Raw genomic sequence first — 26,330 nt, 5'->3', positions numbered from 1 at the left:
CTCATTCTTTTCTTATCTTTTGCTCTGATCACAGTTTATATGCTTCATTGCATTCATTTGTTGCTGCATAGACTGTCTAGCACTTAGTAAACTGGCAATTACAATTATTTGAAGAGATGCTATTTTAGTATGTTGACTCAAGCAGTATTTTGGATATAGTTTTGCTGTCATAAAGCAAGCTGTCTTAAGGATGTTTACAGTTCTGGGCAATTTCAGTTTATTGGAAGGCAGAACATTTACTTGAAGCACTTTGGTGTTGTGATTGCTCATCCTTGCAGTTACTAATCACCTACAGTATTCACTACATTAGGTACATTTCTGTAGAGCTGAGGTGTTGCAGCAAATCTTAAAATTTCCCTCTGAACAGCTTAGGGATATAAATAGAAAGCAAGTGTGTTTTGGAAAATCTTACATATTTCGCATTCATGACAGATATTCGTAGCTCACTTTCTTAAGAACATGAAATGGATCCCATCTTGCATCCGTGTGGACATGCCCCCAGTCACATAAAAAGCAGTCAGTATATAAAGTTTTGCTTTACAATACATATTTAAAATATAACATCAAGTTATTAAAATAGATGCGTTTTTGTAACAAGTCAGAAACTATGGAAAGTGCTAGTTCATGTATTTTGCTCAAGAATATATGGTATACCTTCACTGCTTCTGTACTCCTGCAGCAATAGGATGAAAAGGAAATAGTTGTTAATGCACATTGTGAAATGTACTGGAAAATATTAAGCTTAGTTCAGGCTGAACTTGAAGTATCGAATAATCTGAGTAAAACACTTGTATTGCAATGTCCAGTACTGAAGTATTAGTTTTATGTAGTAAATCTAGACATGGTATAGCTTTGCATTTAGACAGAATTTTTAAACTCTCCTGTAGACCTTAAAACATTTCTAAAGCCCAGTTTTGCGTGACTTTGTTAACAATGTGCTTATTACATGTGTCTGCAGATATGTTTGTTAGGGTACAATTTAATATGCATAAATCAGCTGTGTGTGACGGCTTTCATTTTGGAAAGTAATCCAAAGAAACTGTAAAATTGCTCAATCCCAAAGTCATGTCCAAAATTTCATGTGCAGTATTTCAGCTCTGGGACTCTTGTTAGTCATCTGGAATGAAACAAGTTCATTTGGATTTGGGATCATTACAAAATCTCAGAGCACAGATCTCTGGAGGAATATGCAAGGGTCGTTGTGGAGCACAAAAGCGTCCTCTGGTCAGCAGCAGTAGACATCATATCTGACTCTAGATTCACGTTAGGGTCTTTTTGCCTGATGGGCCCACTCAATCTCTTCTGAGCATTCCCTGATTTGTCACTAACTCCCTTTCCCTGGTATTCCCCCAGCATTAGGCTGCCCAGTGCAAATGAGTGACACAGCAGTTTGCCACTGGGGAGATGGGGGAAGTCCCCCTGCAAAAGGTGAGGAAAGTGTCCTAAATTGGGGCTGTAGGAAGCCCCAGGAAATTCCACCCAGTTTCTTCCCCTTCCCTTTTACCTCTTCTCCCTCCCTCTCATTCCCCTGTGAAACAGCTCTCATTTTGTACAGCTCTGTGGAGACTACATTTGCTTTGGGGTGACAAGGAAGGAAGAAGATGGCACAAAAGACTGTAAAAGAGGCTGGGAGGATATATGCCGCCTCTGAGTTGGTTGACTGGTTGTGACATGACCAGAAACCCCAGCTTGCCAGCGAGCGCTGTGCCTGGCTGCATACAGAGGACACAAGGTAGCTCTGAGTAGGTAGGGGATATGAGGCAAGGCGAGCTGCAAATGCTGCGGGGGAGACGGGAGAGTGGCGTCTGTGCTGGAGTCTGGGATGCGCAAACATATCTTGGAGAGAAATAGTACATGTTGTTATCCCCTGAGAAGCTGCAGAGAGTGGAAGGTGAGGAGGTGTCATGTGCATGTATGTACATGAGAATCCCCGGCGTGGGGGGACAGAAGGGGAGAGAATTAAGAAACTTGAAAACTGCCGCTTTACATATGGAGTAGAGTGTTCAGACTTCCTTTGCGTGGTGTGTTCTTTCTGCTAAAAGTTCTACTAAATTTTAGCTGTTACACAGCTACAAAGAGCTGGAGAAGTTTACCTTTAAATTTTAGATTCTGACCACTTTTGTGCACACGTGCAAGGCAAGAAGTGTAAGAGCAGAAATGAATGCAGAAAATCTTACTCCTTTACACATGAGGTATTTACAATTTGTCCTTGTTCTTTGCAGTGTGCTTTTCAGTTCTGGGCTTTCAGTGGGTCTTTGGGAGGGAAGGGAGCAAATGATGTCTGTTTTTTAAAGCATATACTTTTAAAGTACACATAATTCCCACATTCCTCTAGCTATTGTGCCTGTCTGTAGGGATAACCAACCTAAAAATCAACTGCTGCTTAGCACCATGTGTTTGAGTCACAATTTAGCGGTGTTAGGAGGGAAAGTTAATTAGAAAGGATTCACAAAATAAACATTTGGATTTTCTGGAATTGTAAAATAGTAGAGTACAAAAGTTTTTAAATGATCTTTCCACTTTCAGGGACTGGTAAAAGGCATTCATTTCTCTAAGAGAGCAAAATGTTGTTTGCATGGCTTGTGCCTTCTACAGTTTGGTTTTTGGTGCACTTCACAGCAGGTAAGGATTTCTTTTTTCTACATAGAAATTATCACTTAAAAGACGCTCTCAGGTCAGGAGTTTTTCTTTCAGCTTTTGTGTGGTGCATGAGTAAGAATCTTTCTTAACGGAGAAAGCAAAATTGGATACTCGATTAGGTTTATGTTGTAATTCTCTCAAGAACTGTTTGATCCACTGCTGCTGTTGAGTGACTTCCCATTGTTCATGACAATGTATTTTGTTATTTATAACTGTTTGTGGTAGGAAGTATAGACAATATTCTGATTTGACAGCATTTTACCCCCTTATTGCACAGCTGTAAATGCCTTCAGTGGAGGAGGAATATAGACTCGGTTTTTGATAGAAGAGGCAAGTGCACTCAGGCACTGGCATCTCTTGCCAGTTATACATTGCAGAAACGTATACCCTGCGAGTCAGTTCCATTTGTGTATTTAGGGTAGTATATAACAAATAATTGCTATTAAGTTAATTTTTTGTCTTTTTTAATTCAAAGTAGAAGTGTGCTGTTGGTTACAGGAGAAAACATATCTATGATTTATTTCCACAGAGATTTTCAAAATTCAAAAGTAGATAGAAATGGTGCTCCGTCATTTTACTTTATCCACAGTGTAAGTGTCTCAGAGTCTGCCATCAAACACATATTCTTGTACGCTGAGTTCAATGTTGACTGCCCAGCCTTTTATGTGCTGTGGAATCTTGAAAAGAAAATATACAAAAGGAATTTTCTAGTGAAATCAAAGAAAATTTGACTGGTTTCTTCAGTAGAGACATGTCTGCTACTGTTTTACTGGAATGTAGATATGTCTTTAAACAAAAACAAAGTAAGAGTCTTTCAGACAGATTTTGCCTTAGGTTGTGTCTCTTTAATATAAGGACTGGTAGCTAGACTTTGGCTTCTGATCTCTGGTTAATTGGACTGGTGAAAATTGTGGCAAAGCAGTATACTATGAGTAACAGTGCAGAGACAGGAATTCTTGCATTCTAAATTTGTGAAGACTCTCTTCACAGAGTGTAGTATATTTTACAAGATAAATTATATATTCTTTTTAAAGATTTGTTTTCCCATTCTGTTGCAGAAGCATGTGGTAAAGGAAACGTGACTGCTAGCAAACTTCCCCATGGTGTTGCAGAAATATGCGATAAAGGAAATATGACTGCTAACACTGCTTCTCATGTCCAACCTGGAACGAATATTATCCTCTCATGCCAGCTAAAACAACCAAAACAGAATGAACAGTGCAAGATAGCTGTTTTCTTTAACAGTTCTGAATTAAGTAGCAATTATGGCAGTTCAGTAAGCACCAAATTTCTAGTCCATACCTACGGCAAACTCATGTTTACTTGCAAAGTAGTTTGTGAATACAAGAAAAAACTCATCTGTGGAATTGATATAGAATCTGGAAGTAAGGACAATTTCATTATTCTTTATTCTTACCCATTTTCTTCGGTACCCCTGGGACATACATTAGAAACTGGTATTGGATGGCCTTTCTCAAGAAAGGTGCTATGTTTATTGGGTTTTTTTGTATAAGATATTGCAGGCTGAAATTGCAACACTGTAAGTGATCTCCTCTGATTCCCAGCCACCCACATGGATGGTCAGGGTGAACCATATTTGCATAATTTCCTTCTCTGGGGGTGATTCTACATACATCTGTATCTTTCCCTTTGTACCCACCGTGTATCATCATCCAACCTTTGAAAAAGTTAATGTGTTAGTTTGTACACAGTGATTGTGTTACCCAGCTTACTCCACAGTAGTGAGAGGAGGAATCCAAGTCATTGCTAAATCAAAAAATGCTAAATAAAACCACTTGTTGGAGCAAATACAAGATTCTCGTGTTCCACCCTTGAAACCCATATCTGCAGACTACAGGGAACTTGCAAGGAAATCTCAAGTTTTCTTCTAGAAATAGACAAACTGATGCTGCTTCAGTAGTCACCTTCTGTATCAGTGGAAGACAGGCTTCTCTTTTTAAGAAATCATGTTATTGCTTCAAGCAAAACTTGTGGTGCTTAGTCATGATGGCTCTTAAGCACTTGTATTCATTTAACAACTGTGTGTAGTGACTTAGGTTTTGCACGAAGGTTAGAGGTCTCAACAGATTGCAGAGATCATAGACTTAACTGTTTTTGCGTTTAAAAATTGTCAGCTTGATTTTTTTGCAGCTACTTGTCTATGAACTCCTCAAAAAAAATCCAACATTTGTTAGTATTTCTCCATTGACATTTCTAAGGAAAAAACTGACAAGAATCTCTGTTTAAGATCCTCCAGATCAGCCAAAGAATGTATCATGTATACAGTATGGGACAGATAGTAATCCTACCTGCACTTGGAATAAAGGAAGATTTACATACATAAACACTACATATGTAATACAGTAAGTAACAAATGGATATAGGTTCTTTAATACTTATAATTGTATCTTAGAGGTTTTTTATTTTTACTCTGTTTATTACAGATTTACTCTTTCTTTTTATCAAAGCACATAAAAGATTCAGTAGGTTTATGAATAAGTCAGTCCAAGGCTCCTATGATCACAAAAGCCAATTATACCTGTTAAAAAGATATTTCTGTTTACATTTGTGTATGCTGCACAGCAGTAATTCAGTTATTTCTGGATTAAGCAATTAACGACAGTATACCAGGACATGTCTCCTCTTTTGGAAATGGAAGTTTAATACTGGAACTGGTCTTAACATGACTGGTTAAACCTACTGTTTTCCCTGTGGCGAATCTTCTCTATTGAGTTATTCTGTGATCAGCAATACCTTTGCCAGAAAACCTAGAGTGTGAGCTTTTCACTCTGTCTCAGAGTTTAGCTAAGGAGATGGAGAACGACAATTGCTTGGAAACGTATTATTGTTGCTTTGTTCAAGAACCAACATTGTTCCCTCTCATTGTGCTAAACTGAAACAGATCATGAAGATATCTGCCACAAACTGTGAGGATGGAGGAAAGATGTTATATAGCCTGTTGGGGTAGCACTAGGAGACCTTTTGATGAGAACAGTAATTTAGGGAATCGTTGAGTAGGAGATGTCAGGAACCTTACCAAAAAAAAAAAAAAAAAAAAAAAAAAAACCACTCCACTCAAGCAAACATATAGATATAATGAATGAATTTTGCCATTTGAAAACAGCTGGGCAGATTGAACTACTTCCAGTTTACCAGAGATGTTGTATGTAGACCATTCCTTTTGCTAGGCTCATGATTACTTGCTTCCTTGGCCAAAGTAGTAGCAGTTCATAGAAACCTGTCACAGCTCTTAAAGCAGGAGAATTTCAAGTTATCTTGCGGAAGAGTAGTAAAGCGTGTGGATAATGAGTCCTTTAAATGTTAAAACGATACATAGATGTATAGCAGGGATTGCTGGTAAATTATCTTAAGTATTTTACAAAATACAAAAAGTCAGCCTGAATCAATGTGATATAAATAATCATCTCTGATTCAAGTGAAGAGAGTACACAGAGGCTAAGCAAGTTATCCCATGAAATGGGATGAATGACAGATTGAAATAAAAGTCATGTTTGAAGTTAAGCCATCTGACCATTAGATTGCAAATACATTAAGTATTTATACCACTAATTTATGCAAAAAAAAAAAAAAAAAAAAAAGAAAAGAAAAAGAAAAAAAAAGAAAGAAAGAAAAGAAAAAAAAGCTCTTCACCACCCCAGATTCTTGGATGCCAACATTTATGCTCAGATATAAGGAAATACCAAATACCTATTATACTGTCAAAAAGAACCTACTCACATGTTTGCAGCTTAGTGGAAATCCAGAAGTATTTCTTTTGTCTGCTGTTAAAATCAAAAAGCAGTATAACACCTTTGCTATCCGTTTAGCACAGAGGGATATTTACTATAAACACTGTACCTCAGCTATCTTGAAAGCTGATCTTTCCCTGAAAGTAGATCTTTCATCTGAATTTGAAGGGGCAGATTACCTCATTTTCAGTAGAATGTTTCTTCACTTGAAAGGTATTTTTCCTGCAAGTTATTGAAAGAGTCAGAGTCTCAACAGATACAGACAAATAGTTTTATGGAGATCAGATGCCTCTGCACATCTGGGGAATCTAGCTCTTACAATATACAGAAAAGTGTTAACCAAGAGTTTTCCTTCTATTCTAGGCTATCAAATGGCACTGATATGTTATATTTTTTAGAAGAAAATGTGAATAATAAATTTGGCTCACTGGTTCTGAGCACGAAGTTGAATTTTGATTCCACTTACACAGTTGTGGTTGCTGCCTCCAATGAACTAGGAAACGCTTTTTCACAGCCGCTCATGTTCATGTTAATAGACATAGGTAAATACATTACTTACCTCCTTTCAATTAGTCCTAGATATGTAGAAAGAAATGAAAACAATTTAAGCACTGTATTTTAATTTAAACCTGTCAGAAAAAGTACCTACCAGTCTAATAAGCTTGTTATTCTAGTGTTCTATTTAATCCTACATTTCTAATTAAGATGCATGTCTAAGTGCTGGTTTCTTATTTGTGTTTTTGCTGCCAGTGAAACCACATCCTCCTAAGTTTTTAGTGAAATTTGAGAATTCTTCTGCAACAAACTGCACAGTTTTTTGGCGTGATGAAGCACAAGCACAGCACTTTAGACTAAGATATCGTTCACTTAACAGTTACACATGGAATATGGTAATCATTTTTTTTTTTTGAAAAATAAATGTTGTGATGTGATCAAAAGTTGTGATCCTTGGAGGTTGCTTAGATTTTAGTACTACCATTTTGAGTTCATTCTCTTTTTACTAGATTTGGTTTGTTCAAATTAGGCTCTCTGTTCTCTGGCATCATATGTAAGAAAAACTATCATTCAAAAACTCTACCATTGTTCTAAAATGGAATGAAAGCAAAACCCTGACCTTGTAAGGAACTGTGTGCATGAATGTTTTCCCTTGTGTCTAATGTCTGTATGACACACTGAGAAATCCGAGGTTAGGTTTGAAGCAGTCCTTTATTGAAATATGATAATTTCTTCTCATTGTTTTTCAGGAGTACAGGTGGGTGTTTTGTTTTAATAAACTATCAGTTTCCTATTTTGGACTTTATACGGGCATTAATAATTCAGATTATCACTACCTTCAACCTGTATTTCCTTGCAAGTTTAGTGTTATATGTCCTTTATCTTCATTAAAGGTTGAAAGTTTAAATACTGAAAAATACAATCTTTATGGTCTGGAGCCTTACACAGAATATGAATTCCAAGTTAGCTGTAAAATTCACCCTGAGAAAGGACTGTGGAGTAACTGGAGAACTTTTCAAACTCAGACTCCAGAAGCAGGTAATAAAACATGTGATCTGTTATACTAAGCCTGAATCTGAACTTTACTTAGAAGGATAGATTTTGACTAATGAATTCAGAATGCTATGCGGTTTTACCTCCTGGTTAGAACTTTCTAAAAATCCCAGAAGCAGAGTCAACAGGGATGTAAACTTTCATTTCTGTAACAGAATTCTTTTTTAATGATTAAAAAATATATTCAGGTTTCTTACAAAACAGTAATTTTGAGAAACAATTGACGAAGGTCTGAATAATATATTCTTCTGACATTGTTGAAAGCTGGAGAATTTTTTTCCGTATTGCATGGAGCCATAGCAGCCTACCACACTGCCATGCATCTGTAAAAGTCAGAGAAAGCCTATCGTTTTAGCTGGGATAAGAAAATTATTTTGCATTGGTTCACATCTAAGCGTTTTACTGAATTACTGCAGCAATCCCTTGTGCAAGTCTGCCTTGTGAACCTCTGCTGCTAACGAACCTCAAGCTGGGGAAGCACACTCTGGATTCTTGAGCTCACCAGACAATTTGCTGAGAAGTCAAATGAACAAGCCAGAAAATTGCCTGGGTTCCCTCGGTTCTATTGTGGTTGACAAATTTTAATGAAAGTTTGTTTTTCGGCAAGTCATCTTTTTTCCAAGTAGAAAAACATTTCAGTCAGAGAATTCCCAATTGTGGCCCCTTCCACAAAACACTGGCGATTTGGAGATTTGGGTACTTTAACAGAGCAGAACATGTTCACATATTCCAGAGACCAGTCCCATCTCAAAGTAGAAGTTGAGCATGTAGTATTTCTACGTTGTAGAAATACAGAGCAGATTCCAGGGAACACATAGCATGAACATGAGGACAAATATATTAGTCTGTACCAGTTCTGATATTAGATGGCTAAGGTTTGTTATAGGCTTGCATATCTGCTTGCTTGACTTCACAGTGAGCTGTATGAAATCACAGGCTGCAAAACTTTCAGTTCTTGTGAAAGAAGAAAGCTTCTCAGAAGTTTGTGTTTCAACAAAGATGTGTTGGCTTCTTTGGCATCCCTGCCTTTCATCTTGTACTTAGCTTTCCTTGCTCTTTTTTGTGAATTACTATAAGATCTGCAGGCTCCTTCTGTTATTACTCATGTTATTTACCACTACTGACAGCATCAGTTTCTGTTAAAAGCATTGATTGATGCAGAAGGTGTGAACATTTTCTTCCCTCCCCCATCTTCCTCTCAACAGTTTTCTTAACCTTTTTGATGTACTCTGGGTTGCTATGGTATTTGTGGTCATCACCCCTTTTCACAAGCCAATAGTGTAAAGAATCTTTTCAGCTAATCTAGGAGTATTTTCTGCCCTCAGGTTATATGAGAGCAAGGTGAGGTTGCATATGAAAAATTCTAGGTACACAACGGTCGATCGTCTTTAAAGTAGCTGAAGTTCTACACATGAGTTTCGCCTTTAGCAAATTCAGGATTATATCTTTTTAATAAGATACTGCTTTTTGTGTTTCTGTAGGCCTGACCTGCAACAAAACTTGCTCTATGCAAGCTCTGGTGTAAAATGAGTGTGACTTTTTGTTGTCCCCCCCCCCCCCCAGTAATTTGTGTGATTCACATGTGAAATGAACTCTAAAATTTGTGCTGGAATTCAACAGATGCAATTTGAGTTGGGTTTTTTTTTTTCCTTCTTCTTCTTTTTGGCTGTTTTGAGCTTGCCCCTTCCTCCCTCACTGTGACTATATTTAATTTTTTGAGTTTTTTTTTTCTGTGGGTCTTACTTTTGGGGTTTTATTCCATTCACTATTTACAGTTGATACAGGAGAAAGTTCTTAACATTGCTTTGAGAATTTCCTCTATCTTTAAATTTAGCGAACAGCCCTTATCCCTTTCTAGTCATGGTTGGGCAGCAGCTACTAGCTGTTTAGGTTACTAGTAACAATTATCATTTGAATTTGGTGAGTTTATTATTTTCTTCAGAGACCTTGAAGAACCAAGCTTTAGTATCTTCTGTCACATTGACTCTCTATCTATGTATCTCTATCTGATACTGAACTATTTGAGCACATTTTTTACCAGTTTTTGCAGTCCAAAGTTTACTTTAGTGTTATTTTAGAAAGTTTATTCAAAGTTGTAGAGTTCAGTGAGTTTCAAACAGTCTAAAACATTAAGGCTTTTCAGGAAGCATCTTCCTCAAATCAGCAGCAGATTTTGATACTCTTGGCTTTCTGAGTGTTAAATATTAACTCCATGAATATAAGGAGAATCTTGGAAAGAACGTGGATTTTAAAAATACCTATGAGAAGGTCCTGTCCAAATAGCTGTTAAAGGTATTTATGACCTAGACCTGTTAGCAATGGGCGGGTACTGTCTGTTGCTTCAGGACTGGTGTGGTCAACTACCGTTCCTCCCCAAGACCTTAATTAGCTCCAATTTTTACACGATTGGAGTTAATCCTGTCACATGGGTTTATAGGCTTCTTTGGAAATCATACTGATTACTGAGTGCAGAATAAAGTCAATGGCAGAGTATAATCCTGTCCTGTTTTTATGTTTTGTTCTCTTTTTGATTACCCAGTTGTATGGGCAGTCATCACTGAGCTGAAAATTAACCATAATAGTATATATAAACTTAAATTACAAAACAGTACTGTAAAGTCTCTACACTGTGCATTAAACTATTTCAGAGACATTTTAAATCTTAATTTTCTCAGGATTTTTAATCCTTCACTATATTCAAAATACTTTATTTGTTTCAGAATAAACTCATTAATTCTGCTCACCTTTTTTTCTTTCCCAGTGCCTGCCCAGCTCTTAAATGTCTGGTACAAAAAGCAGGATATGGACTCACAAATGCAGAACATTTCTCTTTTTTGGAAGGTAAGTCATTAAAGTAAAACCTAAGCAAATGCAGTAGTAGTTTGCAGTAGTTTGCAGTAGTTTAGAGGGGAACTGTATTTTATATGTTTGTAGAAAAGCACCAAAGACAGCACAGGGCTTTTATCACTGTTTTGTCCAGAGACACAGGAGAATCCTTTACCCAAGACTTTCCTCACGATGCTAAACTCATCAAATCTTTCCTCTCTAGAATTTTCTTTTAAAAGTTCCCAAAACTTTCTGTCATATTGGAAGTATGCCATACTCCCAGCATATCTTCTCAGTGAACAGAGGATTACATTTGATGGACAAAGTGGAAGTAACACAACTCAGAGTTGCCACCTTTCTCTCAAAAATACAAATTCCTTTCTCCCTTTCCACACCATGACCTGCATCCCTGATAATATATGTAAAGGTATAGATAAGTTTTCAAATTGTTTTCCAATTAATATCTTCCTCTTCTCATTCCCTGGGTTTTCAAGCTATAGTTAACCTCTCAATTAAAGTTACATCTTTTCTCCACAAAAATGAGCACTAGACAATAAGTGAAAACAGAAATTCTTAAGTAATTAGGGCTGGAGCATCTGCCCTATGAGGAATGGCAGTGAGAGCTGGGCCTCTTTAGCCTGGGGTAGAGAAGACTGCGGGAGGGATCTTATCAATGCACGGGAAACCCTTCAGGAAGGGTGGCAGGAGGAGGGGCCAGACTCTTTTCAGTGGTGCCCAGTGCTAGGACAAGAGGCAATGGGCAGAAATTGAAGCACAGGAAGTTCCGCCTGAACGTGAGGGGGAATTTCTTCCCTGTGAGAGTGACGGAGCACTGGAACAGGCTGCCCAGAGAGGTTGTGGAGTCTCCTTCTCTGGAGATCTTCAAGGCCCGCCTGGATGCAACCCTGTCTACCATGCTCTAGGTGACCGTGCTGAGCAGGGAGGTTGGACTAGATGATCTCCAGAGGTCCCTGCCAACCCTACTGATTCTGTGATTCTTTGCACTGGTTGCCATACAGAAACACTGTATGGACAGAAAATACAAGAGGAAAGGGGGATAGCGTGCCCTCTGTTCTCCGTGTGCACATAGCTTATGAATATGATTTTGAAATATGAACTCCTTTGGAGATGTTTGTTTTTGCTCTTGCATGAAGACATGTGAGTAGTGCAGAATGAGGAAATAGGAGTGATTTATTGTAATAGCCCTTAAAGATGACTGACCAAACTCTGGGGAAGAAAAAAAAAAAAAAAAAAAAAGTTTGGGCAACCAATACTGCAGTCTATGTTACTGCTTTATTGATGGACCATTAAATCTCTTTGTCATAGTGCAGTACCAGGAAGAGTTTGTTTTTCTGGTACTGGTGTGAAACAGGCGGTGGGCAAGCCACATGCAAAAGAGTTTGCTAATAATAAAGCTGCAGAGCTGAAGCTGGACCAGGTTGGAGCAGGAAAACAGTAGGTTGTGTTTGGGTCTGTTGAAGAGAGCCTCCTGAAAGCTAAAGACAAAAACCTTGTATTGAAATGGTGGTGCCTCACAGGGGTAGTAGCTTCAAAGATTTAGAGCTTTCAGCTCTAAATCCAGTTAACCTGTAGATTAAAAAATGCACATTATTATACAATTTAGAGGAAAAGGCTTACGCTCTTTTATAACTTTCACAATAGAAGTATGTCTTTAGACAGCAAGGAGCCTTAAGTGACATCACTCCCACCCTATACCCTAGATTCTGAACTCAGGTATAGCAGTGATACAGTAACAGATTGAGTCATGGCAGAAGGAAGCAAGAAAACCAGCTGTAAATAAAAATGTGACTTTGTTGCATCCTTTCTATGGAACTGATACATACAGACAGTGTTATCCTACGTGCTAGGAGAGTTTCTCTATTATTACCTATTCTGCACTCAGAGGCCTTAAGAAGAATCTTCAGATCATAGGTTGTTTTGCTGTTTTTTTTGTTTGTTTGTTTGTTTGTTTTGTTTTGTTTTCCAAAATTTTTATTTTTAAGCATAATTATCTGTGACTTCGGGTTTTCAATTTCCAGTTAACCTCTCAATTAAAGTTAGATCTTTTCTCCACAACAATTAACACCAGACTATAAGTGAAAGCAGAAATTCTTATGTAATTATTTGACTCCATCAGTTGTGGCTTTAAGATATTAAACTCACAATAGAGAGTTGACAACACTTTCTTTATCTAAGCAGATTTCCTGTGGTGTCATTCATAAAATGGTTATGACACTTTATTTTTATAGTTTTTACAATAGGTACAAAGCAAAAGACACAGACTTAGTACAATGTACAACCATTGTATGTTTTCATATTTTCACATAAATAAATGAATAAATATTGAAAGTTTAGTTTCAGCATAGTTCCAGAAGATTTTCAGAGTAATTTCAGGTGCTGCTTTTGTCCTAAGTCACTGCCAAAGCAATTGTAAAACTGCAAACATTTTCCTATTTTAAAAGTGTTTTTTCCCCCTTTTTCTTTCTTTTTTTTTTTTTTTGTTTCATTATTGAAAAAAAAGAACAACCAAACAAAGTAAATTCTCTGTGTAGAGGAAACCGTGAAATTGATAGTACAAAGTGTGCTTTCAGAGACCCAGAGTGGAAAAAACAGCTGTAGGTGTTATGTGTGACAGTGTAGATTAAGAACTTTTCAAAGAAAAGTGTATTGTAAGTTGTAGAATTAAACCAATTTCTTATTTCATTTTCTTTTTATTAAAAATTTGGATTTTACCAGAATCAAAACTTGCTCATTTTCACAAATCCGGTTGTGCAGTTAATGGTTTTTGCCCCCTGTGAAAAGTGTGGCTTGAATCTGAGGAGAAAGGAATGGGTATGTTTCACTGTCACCAGCTGCTTTGCTGGTTGGAAGATGAGCAATTCAGCAGCAGAGGAGCTTCACTAAACTGAACTGAACAGGAAAAATAAATAAGAATTTAAAAGAAAGGTATGTAACCTTAAGAGAGAATCTCAGGTAATGGATGCTCTTGTCACTCCCAGTAGGGAAATAACTCATTTCAGTTACAGTTTTGCTTGAAGGCAAACAAAAACAGTAACCAGATCTGAAGATAACCCAGCATTACATAGATACAGGCACTAAAAAATTCAGTATGGGAGAGATTTCAATGGTCTCTGTTTTGTGTAAGAGTCATGACTGATACCTGTGAATGAGGTTAAGCAGCCAAACACTAGACATACGAAATGGGAAATATCTTGAGATGCGCGCAGCGAAGTGTTGGGTAGCATGCTATTGTGTTACAGTCTGGAGAGGAGTGGGTGATGGGCTGACCTGCCAAAAGATGAGAGCTGGGGAAGACTGTGGCCAGGTGCCAAGGAATCCCCACGAGAGGAGCAGGCAGGAAACTGCAGCCAGGCTTGGAAATGGAAAGAACAGATCAGGGCAGCAAGGTCTGCAAAAGCAGAAACTGCAGCCAAGACACTAGCTAATAAAGCCAGTTTCTTCAGAAAAAGCAGGTGATGTTTTTAGTCATAAAAGTACCTGTTCATTTATGTAATAATGTTCTCCAGTGAGTGATGGGAAACTGTGCTACCTTTAAAATGCATTGGCTGTACTTGTCTGCCTGATTTCTAGTTTAAAACAATATATTTCAGAAAAAGCAGTCTCAAGAAATGAGGAAGCAATTCCTATAGCACTGCTGTTTTTCTTCCAGCTTTTAGAAGAGAAAAAAAGTAAAAATTGATAATTTGTTACCAAAGAACATTAGCTGGTACATGTTATCTTCCAGCAAGTAACACTGTCACTATAAATAGCTTCTTTATTATTAGAACAAAAAAGGAAGAAGAAAAAAATTACCTTCAAGTGAAAGCTGTTCACTTAAATCCAGTAGCTTGAGCATCTGAATTAGGGTGATGCTGTGAACTCATCATCTGCCACAAAACAGAAGAGTTGAAGAGTTCCAGATAAACGGATCCGGAACTCTTTTTTTGAAGGACTACTAGTAGTAAGCCATAGGGCAGCAGGGTGACAGAGCATGTAGCAAGTGATGTGATCTTTCTGACGTTCTGATTATGATCACCAGCTCCTGGGAAAGAATGAAATACGACTTTGGATTAAACCCCTTTCTGGAAAGGAATTAAAATGTGTTGACTCAATATTGCCAGTAAATATCAAGCCTCACAGAAGGTTCTGAAATTAGGGCCTGCTTCAGTTCATGGTCTCATGCGGAAAAGACTTCATGATTATCATTTGGTTGGGAATAACACCTTGAATGGACAAACTGCAGTCTAAAATGAGTGTGTGCTTTTTAAAGCTTTATTCAGGAGAGTTTATGTGTAACAAAAAAAAAAACCCTTTTTTTTGGTAGTAAGCAAATTTATAAGCAGATGAAATAATTTATGATTATTATGTGTATTATGTGTATTATGTGAATAAACCAGTCACTTCATTAGTGGCTGTAGAATGTCTTTTACTGCTTAGTTTAAATTCATTATATGTGAGCTGCACTATGCATAGGCCATTTTGTGTTCACTGTGCAGAGAGACAGCAAATCTTCTGTGAACAGCTAGGTGTCTCAACACATGCAGAGTTTTCAGGAAGCTAAACTAATGTCTTTCCCCCAGGCAGCCTCTCAGGATACACTAGGTTCAATCAATCAGTTTTCTGCAATGTACTGTTAATGTTTTGTTTTGTTTTGGTTTGTTTTCTGTCTCAACCAGTCTTTTATCTTGTCAGGAAAAAAAGAAAAAGTAATAAGCACATTTTCTTTGCAGGCCTTGAGCAAGTCAGAAGCAAGAGGAAAAATCCTGCAGTACACAGTGACCTTTAAAGCACTAAACCACAGGAGTCCTGAAGCAATAGAAACAAATGTTACCATGCAAACCAGCTACACCAGAGTCACACCAAAGATGGACTACAACATAACAATCACTGCTGATAACTCAAAGGGCAGCTCCCCTCCTGCATCCATTATGACTGAGCTGGGCATTAAGGGTAAGGAATTTCCCTGGGTGTGACGACTAGCAATAGTATCAGCTCTCCTTTGTACTGTTCCTGGTTATGTACTATGGAAGCACTCAGATTCTACCACTTTGTGCTTCTTGAGGTCAGTCTCAATGCATCTTTAGCTAGCTGCAGTGAAAGGAGTTTAGATCCAGTTACATGTGTGGTTGAGAGCAGGCATGCAGGTTCATGCCAAGTTGTCCTAAATTAGTGCTGATATAATTTTACCTGCAGCCCTTCTGCTGACAAGGGTGCTTGTTTGACCACACTGTAAGCCATCCAGGGACCTGACCTGACAGAAAATTAATCATGCCCGCCACCGCCGCCCCCCTGCCCTCCCCTCCCCGCACACACAGAAAAGGAGGGGAGCAATATTTTTCTGATGCAAGACAGAGAGGGTGGGACTGCATGGTTGAAAACAAGGTGACAATGAGGGGAAACACAGTTGCACAAACTAGCCCTCTGTGTTGTATCTATACAGCAAAATTAATGAGTATTAACTGAACTCATCTGGCCATTTATTGCCTATGCCGATAGCCTAGCCTGCGAAGGAAGAGTCTCCCGGTAACCAGATGGTTCTGTTGATAGAGTCTGCTATTTGCACTTGTCCTTGTGTGACATAAGTCATAAGTAAACCATTTACAGAACACATTGCTAAATATTACTTACCCAATGCTGCATCAGACATCACTGAGATGCTTTCTTGCCTTTGAAGGCAGATGGCACAGCTCGCATTGCAGAGTGCATTGATTATGAGAGTCCTTTTGTTAGGCAGCCTAGGTGGTGATAGGCTTGATACACTAGAAATGCATCTAGTGTATGATTATTTGTTTGGAGGAAGTAAGATGAGAACTCCTTTGTGGGCACAGTTCAATTGTATTTGTTAGAAAAATTGGTTGTAAAAGATGATGGTGCTTTTATATGACAGATGGAAAATTGGTGACCTTCACAGCCGTTTCTCATGCAGGAAAATGTAACCTGGACTTAGCTGTGAAAGCAAGAGTTTTGGTCTTACAGAGACCATGTAGGTTTGTGGCTCTAATAGAGGAGCAGGGTTGTGCAGCAACAGTATCTTCTCAGAGCTTGAGAATGACTCGGGTAAAGAGGCAAAGTTGTGAGTGTTCCCACTGCTGCACTACAAGACAAGAAAATAATGTGGCTCTATTCCTATCAGCATAGGCAGAGATCACCTTGACATAAAGACTTGCTTTCAGCTGTGGTTTTATTTTGATACATTGCATAGCACCAAACTGGAGGAAACACAGTAAAACCAATACCAAATTACCAAGTCAAATACAGACAACTAATAGCATTTGACAGTCACTTCAGGTTAAGGTAGTGCAAGGCAAGCTGTAATGATGGGGTGTTTTTTGTTTGGTTGTTCTTTCTCCTGCTTAAGATTTGCCTCCACCTCAGAATGTCTCTGCTATAGCAATGGGAAATAACAGCATCTTAGTCATTTGGCAACCTCCTATTAAATCTACTGCATTCGTCAATGGATACATAGTGGAATGGATAGATATACACAGAAATAAGAGCCTGAAACCCCATCTAAACTGGATAAAACTTCTAGCATCCAACCTATCTACAGTGATATCAGGTAACTACAGCTTAGGAGGAGGATATTACTGAAGTGGTCCTTTATTTTGAAAGCTTTTTAAGGAATAGGTTAGATTCCAATTTTTATTAGTTCAGCCTGAGAAAATATGGCAGTTAAAAGCTTTTTTTAATGGGCAGAAAAATTTGATTGCTGCACTTCAGCAGTCAGTCTCAACTGAGATTTATATCCAGTAAGCAGAAAGCCTCTCTCTCTCTCTCTCTCGCTCAAAAAACAGTCCCTTCCTAATGAAGAAAAACAGCTAGATAAACCTCAAAAACTGTAAGAGATAAAAGGCTTAAGAATTTTTCTGGTCTAATAGTTGTTATTATTAATCTAAATCAATACTGGCATGTCATGATTCTTTATACCAAATGGCTATTAAGTTATGATTAGAAGGCAGTAAGTGTTACTCTACCTAGTCTTTCTTAACTAACCTAGCATACTCATGCCATCATTTTGAAAAGAAGAATGGGTTATTGTCAGCCTTTCATAACTCTTAGGGTTGATCTTGGGAAGAGAATGTTCATGTGAAGTTATGAGGAAGATCTAAGGTGTTATTCTCTTGTGTTTTTAAAATTATCTTCCACATAGCAAAATGCCACAAATCATGTCTTAGCTGTTACACTGCTTATTACTCTACTTTTCTCTTCTGGTTGAACATAAGAAGTGATCCAAGATTTTTCTTTGGGGAATTCTTTTTCTTTCTTTCTTCCCCCCCCCCCCCTTTTTTTTTTGTCAGCAAAAAATTCCACCCTTAAGAAGAGTTAACATGACTTTCTTAATAAGCACTAGATTTGTGCCAAGCTGCTAAATAGGAGACCATGTAGCATTTTTTACTCCTCCTTTATGAAGGATGTGTAGTAAATCAGAAGCTTCATCTCAAGGTCGAACTTGATAACGTAAATAGTTTACGTTACATAGTTACAATAGTTTACATGACTGTAAATACTTTAATCAGAAAGCTATCCACTTTTAATATTTTTATTTAGAGCAAATAAAAGATCATGTGTGCTATCACATTGCTGTATCTGCACTTTATCAGGACAGAGCTGGACAAGTGGCATCGGTTAGGGGATACTCAAGAGAAAAAGGTAAATCACAGTAATTTGCTTTCAAATATTTTTAAGCCACCTTAAACTGTTTGACTTTAAAAGTTGATCTTATGTTTTATAGCACCGTCAGTTGGGCCTCAGATGTATTCAACACCACAGACAAATGGCATTTTGGTTTCTTGGGAAGAAATCCCTGCCAATCAGCAAATGGGCTGCATTACTGCATACAATATATACCTCCAAAAAAAAGACAGTAAGGTAGCTCCAGAAGTCCATGGTAGGTATCTGGTTAAAAAAGGAATAGTGAGATGTGTATGTGTGTTGTGTGGATGGTACTGAAGAGGGAAAGAAAGATGACTCGAGGAAGTTCTATATAGTCTAGGAACCACAGTGGCCAACTCCTGACCTGAACTACCATGAGGTTTAGCAAGAAAGTTCAGATTCAGTTCTCCCTCTGCTACAAGTGTTCATCAACAGGATGAGATGGTCACTGTTTAAATTGTTTCAAAGCTTTGACTTAGTGTAGGGAAATCTAATACAGCATTCTATTTTAATATAAACCTTTTTTTGCTTTTAATTATTTGCTTAAATTATAACCAATGCAACCTTTTAAAGTTATTGCAGTAAAGTAACAGACTTTCTGAAAGCTATATTCAACAAATGCAGACATACTCTATTTGTCCTGTAGTGTGCACTGCATTCCCATATATGCATGCTTCTACCATGCAAGTCCTCTTATAACATCCATATAACTTCCACACAAGAAAATATTTTTGCCCAAATTTTATTCAGGAGTTGCAAGACAGTTTTTAATGGATAGTTCATAGTTCCAGCATACAAACCTCATTTTAGGCTTCAACATTACCTTCTCAACCAACCATAGTCAAAGGACAGGCTATCCAGTCGCCTGTGTAATATCTGTTCAATTCCATACAATGAATTAGGTCTCACAACAAGGTAAATTATCCACTATCATAGCAAAGGAGCATTTACTTAAAGTAATACATGTCATTCAGTACTCCTTTTGTTAGCAAGGTAGTTTTTGTTTCTGTACTGTGTCAGTTTCTGAACAAGTTCCTCAAGGTTCTTTTACCTAAATAAGCATCTTTTCCTTTATATAGAAACAGTGCAGGGAAAGGCTGTTTCTTTCCCTCCCCCCTTCATTTACTTTAGAACCATCTATTCTTTATACATACTGCCTTTCTCACCCATCATTCAGAATCTGTGCCTATAAGGTAACAAACAAATCCCTAAATTCCTGTTTGGTGTTTGTTTTTTCCTCTAATTTATTACTGATTGTGACTATAGGTGAGCTTTAGACATCACTATAGAAAGACAGTGAATAACAGATGTCTTCACAGTGGTGGAGGCGAGAGAGAAGAAAAATCCGTATCTGTATGTGTGTGCATGTGTATTTTAGGTAGATTAGGTAAGAGAGGAAACCTCTTGAAAAGCCATATACAACAAACACAAACATACATACAATATGTATTCATTAAGCATAAAAAGTTACCTACAAGAAAAAGTATTTTCTTGAGATTTTCTTTTTAACATTGAAAGCCAGATCTAACTGCATAAGGACATTTTGGTTCATCACAGAATTTCTGGGTTTTAGTCTTTAGTGATAGCGAAAGGCTGAAATTAGATGGAGAATCTGCTAGCACATATACCTATGTATATTACTTACAGTTTTGGATCAAAAAAAAAAAAAAACTTGACAGTTTACATTTAACGCTTATAGCAATGGGAACAAAATTTTGGGGGGCTAAAGACTTTTTTAAAATCTCTGCAGTAAGAAATCAGAAACTATACTGTCAGAAACTATACTGTCATCTAGCATGGAACAAGGAAATTCCTAGTCCACATTTTTAATCCATCCAAAGTGGGTCAGAAAATGCAGGTGGGGTAGAGGAAAAGGGGAAGAAAAGGAAAGAAATTAAAGCCACTCCCATATGTAAAATAAACCTCCCAAACCTAACTAAACAACAGCAAAAAATCTCCCTTGTGTCTAAACAAGATATTCTCATGACTTTATATGACCTGGAAAAAAGTAAAAAGAGCACATAGATAATTGTTTATAACATGACAATGTGGACTGCTTTATTGTAAATAGGCTTGGTTTCTATGCTAAGAGCAAAACACACCTATCTCAAGAAATAACCTTTTCTTTTTTTTCCTCCATTACATTTTTTTTTCAACATGTTTGTTAGCACAAAAGAAAAAAGCACAACTGGCTAGTTAGGGTGGGGCATCTTATAACAGGAGACACTGGAGTTCACAGCTGTGTTCCTGACAGACCTCAATTACAAAGTGAGGATAACAGTGCCTCTCTAGGTCCCAGGTATAATGCAAGAGTGACTGCATTAAGAAACTGAGGTGTTGAAAAGGTGCTAGGGATAGCATAAGACAGGTGTTATTTAGAAAAAATATTCTAATGTTCCCTTAAATTGGATCAGTATTCTTAGTTTGATGAATAGTTTTGATACATAGAGCTAATTTACCAAAAATACAAGATTAGAGTCTTCATTGAGAAAAAGTACAGAAAGAGAGGAGTTACACGCTCACTGAGCGTTGGCTAGATACCAATACCATGAACAAAGTAGATTTTCCACTGGATTGGAACAGCTGGTCCCTCTCCCCCTAGTCTTTTTTTTTTTTTTTTTTTTTTAAAGGCTCAAGACAACAATGTGTAGTTATTGATTTGCAAATCAGTTCCCTGGCTTTGCACAAATGTACTAGACAAAGCAGAGCCAGCCTCTGGGACCAGAAGTCATTGCACTTTTAGCGCACAGGACTTTGCTCCAACTGCAGTACATTGATTAAAGGGGCCTAGATCACACATACCTTAGTCCAAATTTTAATAAAACTAACCTAGCAGAAGCTTTTATTTTAAGCTAGCATAGTTGCTAAGTGTTAAGTCTGACAAAAACACCACCAGTGCACGAAGGAATGGAACGTTGTTGGTCATAAGCCCTTCATTTGTCTGCAGCATCTTCTAAATTAAAAAGAAGCCACAGTTCTTAGACAAACTTAGAGTTTTACTCAGACAAGTGGTAGAAAATACAGTGGTTCAAATGGGTCTGTGAGTAATTTTTTTTCAAAAATAACCTGAGCCTCATAAGAGAAAGCAGGACAGGATGCAGGGGAGCTGTTCAGAGCACAAAGCATACAGGGAAACATGCTGAGAGAAGACCAAAGCTTAAGACTTACAGGGTTGAAGAACACTAAGGGTATTCATTATAATAAGGGTAACTTGATCTGGCATCAAGTTTTGGAAACCTGCTTCTTAGAGCTAAACGCAGTAAGAATGTGTGCTAGATGCTTCCTTTGATTCTCCCTCTCTTCCTTTTAGTCATTCATAATGTGACTGCCCATTCATTTCACATTGCAAATCTACAAGATGGCGAGAATTATTTCCTGTGGATGACAGCGTCAACTGCTGCTGGAGAAAGCCCCCACGGAAACAGCGAGCTCATTTGCTTGGAAAGTAATGAATCTGTGGTGGGGGTGAGGGTCTAGGTGAAGTTCTGTCCCTTGGCCCAGTGTTCTCCACAGACTGGAAATGTTTTACCTGCTACTCTTTAATTACTGCAAAACTCTAGTTTTGGCTGCATTTAAAATGTAACATACCTTCTTTTGTCTTCAAGCTGCCAATTTTCTGCCAAGAAAATATTAGTTGCATAGTTAGGAGTAGTAGTAGTAGTTTACAGCTGGCAGAACTGTTTATTGCAGGCATAGACTAACATTTAATGCAGCAAAACAAAACTGTTGTCAATAGTTTTAACAATTTAGGTTTGAGCTGACCTACATGCAAACAGAAAAGAGTGTTTTGTCTTTCAACCTCCAAGTTATGGAAATTAGGATATTCTTCTCCCCAGCATGGAGTCTGTCTTCTCTGACTAGCCCTCTGAGAAGCCTTTCTCATGGACTACAGAAAGAATTCAGGGAAATGAGCATGATGAAATTAAAACAGTCCAGATTTTTTTTTTTTTAATCCAGTCTAAAATGTGGATTTGTGGAAAGTTACATATTCAGCAGATAGTGCAAGCCCATTATAGCCAAGATGTTAATTGAAAAGAACATTGGTCACTGATACAGTTTATTAAACATTCATTGTTTTTGTAAGATCTTATCTGCTTAACATCATTCTGTTGCATGCATCAGCCCAGGTCTATGTCCTCTACGAGTGTCAAGTTCAATGCTAGAGAGATCAGCAATTGCATATTTGGGGGGCTAGACTAAGTAGCTCAAGAGATACTGGTAGAGATTCTTATGTTACAAAATACTGTTTTCCCTAAATATCATTACTTACCTCCAGATTCCAAGTTTTAAACACCCCCCCCCCAAAAAAAAAAAAAAAAAAAAAAAAAGAGAGAGTTTTGGTATGTTTTATGAGTGCAAACACTAGCCAAGCCATGGCTGTTGGCTGATTTGAACTAGCGTATTTAAAAGTTTGCTTTGTTAAAACAGATCAGAAATAGGTGTTCTGGATTTCAGGTGCTGTAGACTGGATTACTGGTGTGCTTACCTGCAGCTTCTTCGTATTCTCAGCCTGTATTTGCGCTATTCCTCCTGCACGGAAAGCGTAAGTAGCTTTATCTGTTATGCTCCAATTCGAAGTACAGCATAGAGTCTTTGTTAGAAGGCATATTAATGTCTATTTTAGAACATCTTGAGGAAGAAGGAGGATTGTTCTGAATAAAGATTTCAAATTACATGAATGGTAATAATATGAACATTTAAAGCATAATGTGTTATTTCATATACATTAGGAAATTTTAATCCAGACCCTAAATCCCACTCCCACTAAAATGAATTTGAAGTGGTACAATCCTTGGTAATTCCCCCAGGGATGAAATTAAGCCCTGAGACCATAGCCTGCAGGCACTGCTGTTGGTCACACCAGGTAAAAGAATTCACCAGGGCCCGAGGAAGAGGATGCTATGCAGCATTTGTTTCCACTTAATCAGTAGTTGCTCAGCATTACCTTGCCCTGGCTTTCCAGGGTGATATTAGCACCTAGAACAAACTTGCACTGGTATTCACTTGGCACTTCACCAGCTGCCACATGTGCCAATCTCTGTCTTCATCCCTGTTCGAGCAGCCTCCTCCCCAGCCCAGCCCAGCCGGCTGTCAGCATGCCTGCCGTAGCCTCAGCACCACTGACGTCCCATCAGCTGGCTGGTGGGTCTCTCCCTGTGCAGGAGAGCAGAGCAGAGAGAGGGAGCCTGAAAAATCAGTGTGTATGTGTGTGTGTGGGGGGGGAACTTATTGTAGTGCTCTATGTTAAGAGCAGAAATGCAACGAGCTGCTTCTGCAAACTCAATCTTACTGAGATTTGTGACTTGCAGGCTTGTCAGTTAGGCCCATTACTTGCATCTGTTGATGTGGGAGGCACGAGGCCCAAAAAGGACAGACTTACACCATCCAAATATAAGTATTCTCATTGCGTAAGTGCTGCTGCCCATCTGGGATGATACAGCAGGTGCCATCTAGTCTAGGCATCTACACTAATCAAGCTTTGAAAGACTCAGACTGATCTTTTGGAGTCATATCTGTCAAAAAGGCTTGAACTGAGTAAAACCTAGAAACCACTAACTAGGCAGTGGAATAGTGTATGTTCTCAAAGCAGACTAGTGGCCATAAGCATAAAAAAAAGGAATAGCTATGTTGTCTCATCAAAGCCAAAACTAAGCAACTTCAGCGTGTGTCTCCACTAACTGCTGCAGGATCTGCAGTCCCACCTAGCCCACCTAGTCCGTATTTCTGTGGTCCGTACTACAGCAGCCATGATTACACGGGATTCTTTGGTAGTTAAATGCACAGACAACACATTCCAGTTCACTAACACCTGCAGATATTGGCAAGATATTGGGTATTCATGCTTTTAATTACATATGTTTGATTTGTAGATTACACTTGCTCCTTTCTGTCATTGTGCCTCAGTGGTATAGCAAAGCTATTCCCAACCCAGCTAATGCCACATGGGCTAGGAACTACTCACCTACAAAGGTAAATTGTACTATTTTTCTTCTAATTCCACCATCTTGAGTTTAAAAAAAAAAGTGTGTGTGTGTGTATATATCTCAAAGTTATGCAAGTCAGTAATCCCTTAATGTAGCAAATTCAACATTTTGTGGTAGTGGATAACTGCTGAATTTTTTAATCAAACTTCTATCATGAGAGATTGTAGTACCTACTGGGCAAATGAAATGCAAGAATATAGAGATGTTTAATTTTTGGCAGTATTAGATGTTATGCTGAAAGATATTTGCATTTTAAGGGGGTCAGAAGACACTGCATGATTATTCATCACTGCTGTATGTGTACCCCTCCACCAGGGTGAGGTGAGTTTACCTTCCAATCCATTTCTACACAATGTGAGCAGTTTTGAAGAGCCTGAAATAACAGAAGTAGAGGAAGCCTTCATAAAGAAAGACAAAGTCATCCTCAGCAGTATTAATAGCAGTGAAAATCATGACTGGCAGCCAGAAAGCAGCTTTGAGAAACCGGACTGTGAGTACAGGCCCTTACCCAGCCCAACAGATGGAGACATGTATGAGCATCAGCTTCCATACTTGTACAAGAAGATAGCAGTGGAGGTTACAGAACAAATGCAAACTGCTTCAGAGTACATTGCTAATCCGGTTACTGAAAATACAACTTATCTACCCTCAGCCATGTTATCACCTGTTGCAGACACTAATGAAGACTATGAACTTGACTGCAACCCAATTTCCATTTTCCCAACAACTTCGTTTTTGACACCAGTATTTTCCTATGGAGGGAAACTTACCTTAGATGCAGTAAAAATAAACTGCACTTCCTTCACAAGGTAGGTTTTGGGGGTGATGTAGTGGTCTGGCATGATCTTTCACACTTCAGCGAAACACTGCAACATGTGGTTCAACTGAGCCAATACAGCAAGTAGGTGTCACGAACGAGTGGCAAAGCTCACAAACTTCCCAGCGCTGCCGCACGCGCCCTCACTGTGCAGGAGCTCCGTACGCGCAGATCAGGTAGGCAGAATTAGACAGCAGACCCCGGATCACCAGAGCTCCGTGACCTGTCTCTGCGGGATTACTCACTCCCAGGCTGCCTTCGTTCCCGGACTGCCTCAGCAACTCTGTCCCACTGCCTATCACAGTGGCTCACCACTGGCTTGAACTTCACTGGAAGTCAGAACTTGCTAAATAGCATTTAAATCACTGCTTATTTCAGTTAAGGTCAAGCCTCAGCATTTGACCACCAGCAGGACCCTTGTAGTCCGTACTCCTGCTGCGCGTGACACGAGAAGTGCAGTATTCATAATCTGTGTAAACTGGTGCTAAACTTGCATACTCTAAACCCAATAGATAGTATTCACTTCAGTGCCAGCTGAGTGTATGTGGCAATGGCTGTTTTCCCTAATTACACTATTACTCCAGCCCAGCATAGGCACTGAAGGATGCATAACCTCATTATTTTTGCAGCAGGATTGAAAAGATCAAAGCGAGCCTGCTTTTATGGCTCAAATTAGAAAGGGACAAGGAATCCTTGCCAGGACTAAACAGGCGGCATAGGTACACAGCAAGCCAAATGGACTAGTGAGAAGAATTTAAATCATTTATTGAAGTATTCTAATTACAGATTTGAAGTATTTGTTACACATTAAAGGACTTTATTTGGTATACGTGTGTGTGTGTGTGTGTTGTGTGTATGTATGTGTGTATATATATATAAAAATAAAATCTTGGAAACCTGGAAGTTGTTTCCAGTTATTTTTTCCAGTCAATTTCAAGTGCGAAGCTGCAGCTACACACAGAATGAAGTGATTTTTTAAAAATAAAGAATATGCTTTGCTGCTAGAGATGAGGTAGTTCAGATTTTGAACTTACCTTGAATATTTCTTTACCTCCTTTTACTCAGGATTCAGATCGCTGTTCTCCATCCAAGGCTGGTAACATAAGCCATTAA

General features: G+C 38.3%; 1 protein-coding gene across 1 annotated transcript; it reads left to right on the top strand.

Moving 5' to 3' along the window:
- The first annotated feature begins 2,564 nt into the window (after positions 1-2,564).
- On the top strand, positions 2,565-26,113 carry IL12RB2 (interleukin 12 receptor subunit beta 2). The gene is made up of 15 exons (XM_062581863.1): positions 2,565-2,622; positions 3,699-4,025; positions 4,889-5,003; positions 6,753-6,931; positions 7,140-7,279; positions 7,778-7,922; positions 10,699-10,778; positions 15,494-15,713; positions 17,122-17,322; positions 18,312-18,413; positions 18,496-18,651; positions 21,727-21,861; positions 22,872-22,959; positions 24,287-24,386; positions 24,716-26,113. Exons 1-15 carry the CDS (start codon positions 2,565-2,567, stop codon positions 25,211-25,213), a joined length of 2,544 nt encoding a protein of 847 aa, XP_062437847.1. The 3' UTR covers positions 25,214-26,113.
- Positions 26,114-26,330: the final 217 nt, after the last annotated feature.

The sequence above is a fragment of the Rhea pennata genome, chromosome 8, assembly GCF_028389875.1.
Source record: "Rhea pennata isolate bPtePen1 chromosome 8, bPtePen1.pri, whole genome shotgun sequence".
NCBI lineage: Eukaryota > Metazoa > Chordata > Aves > Rheiformes > Rheidae > Rhea > Rhea pennata.
Note: the sequence above shows the minus strand (reverse complement) of the source record. Positions and strands in the feature narration are given on the sequence as shown.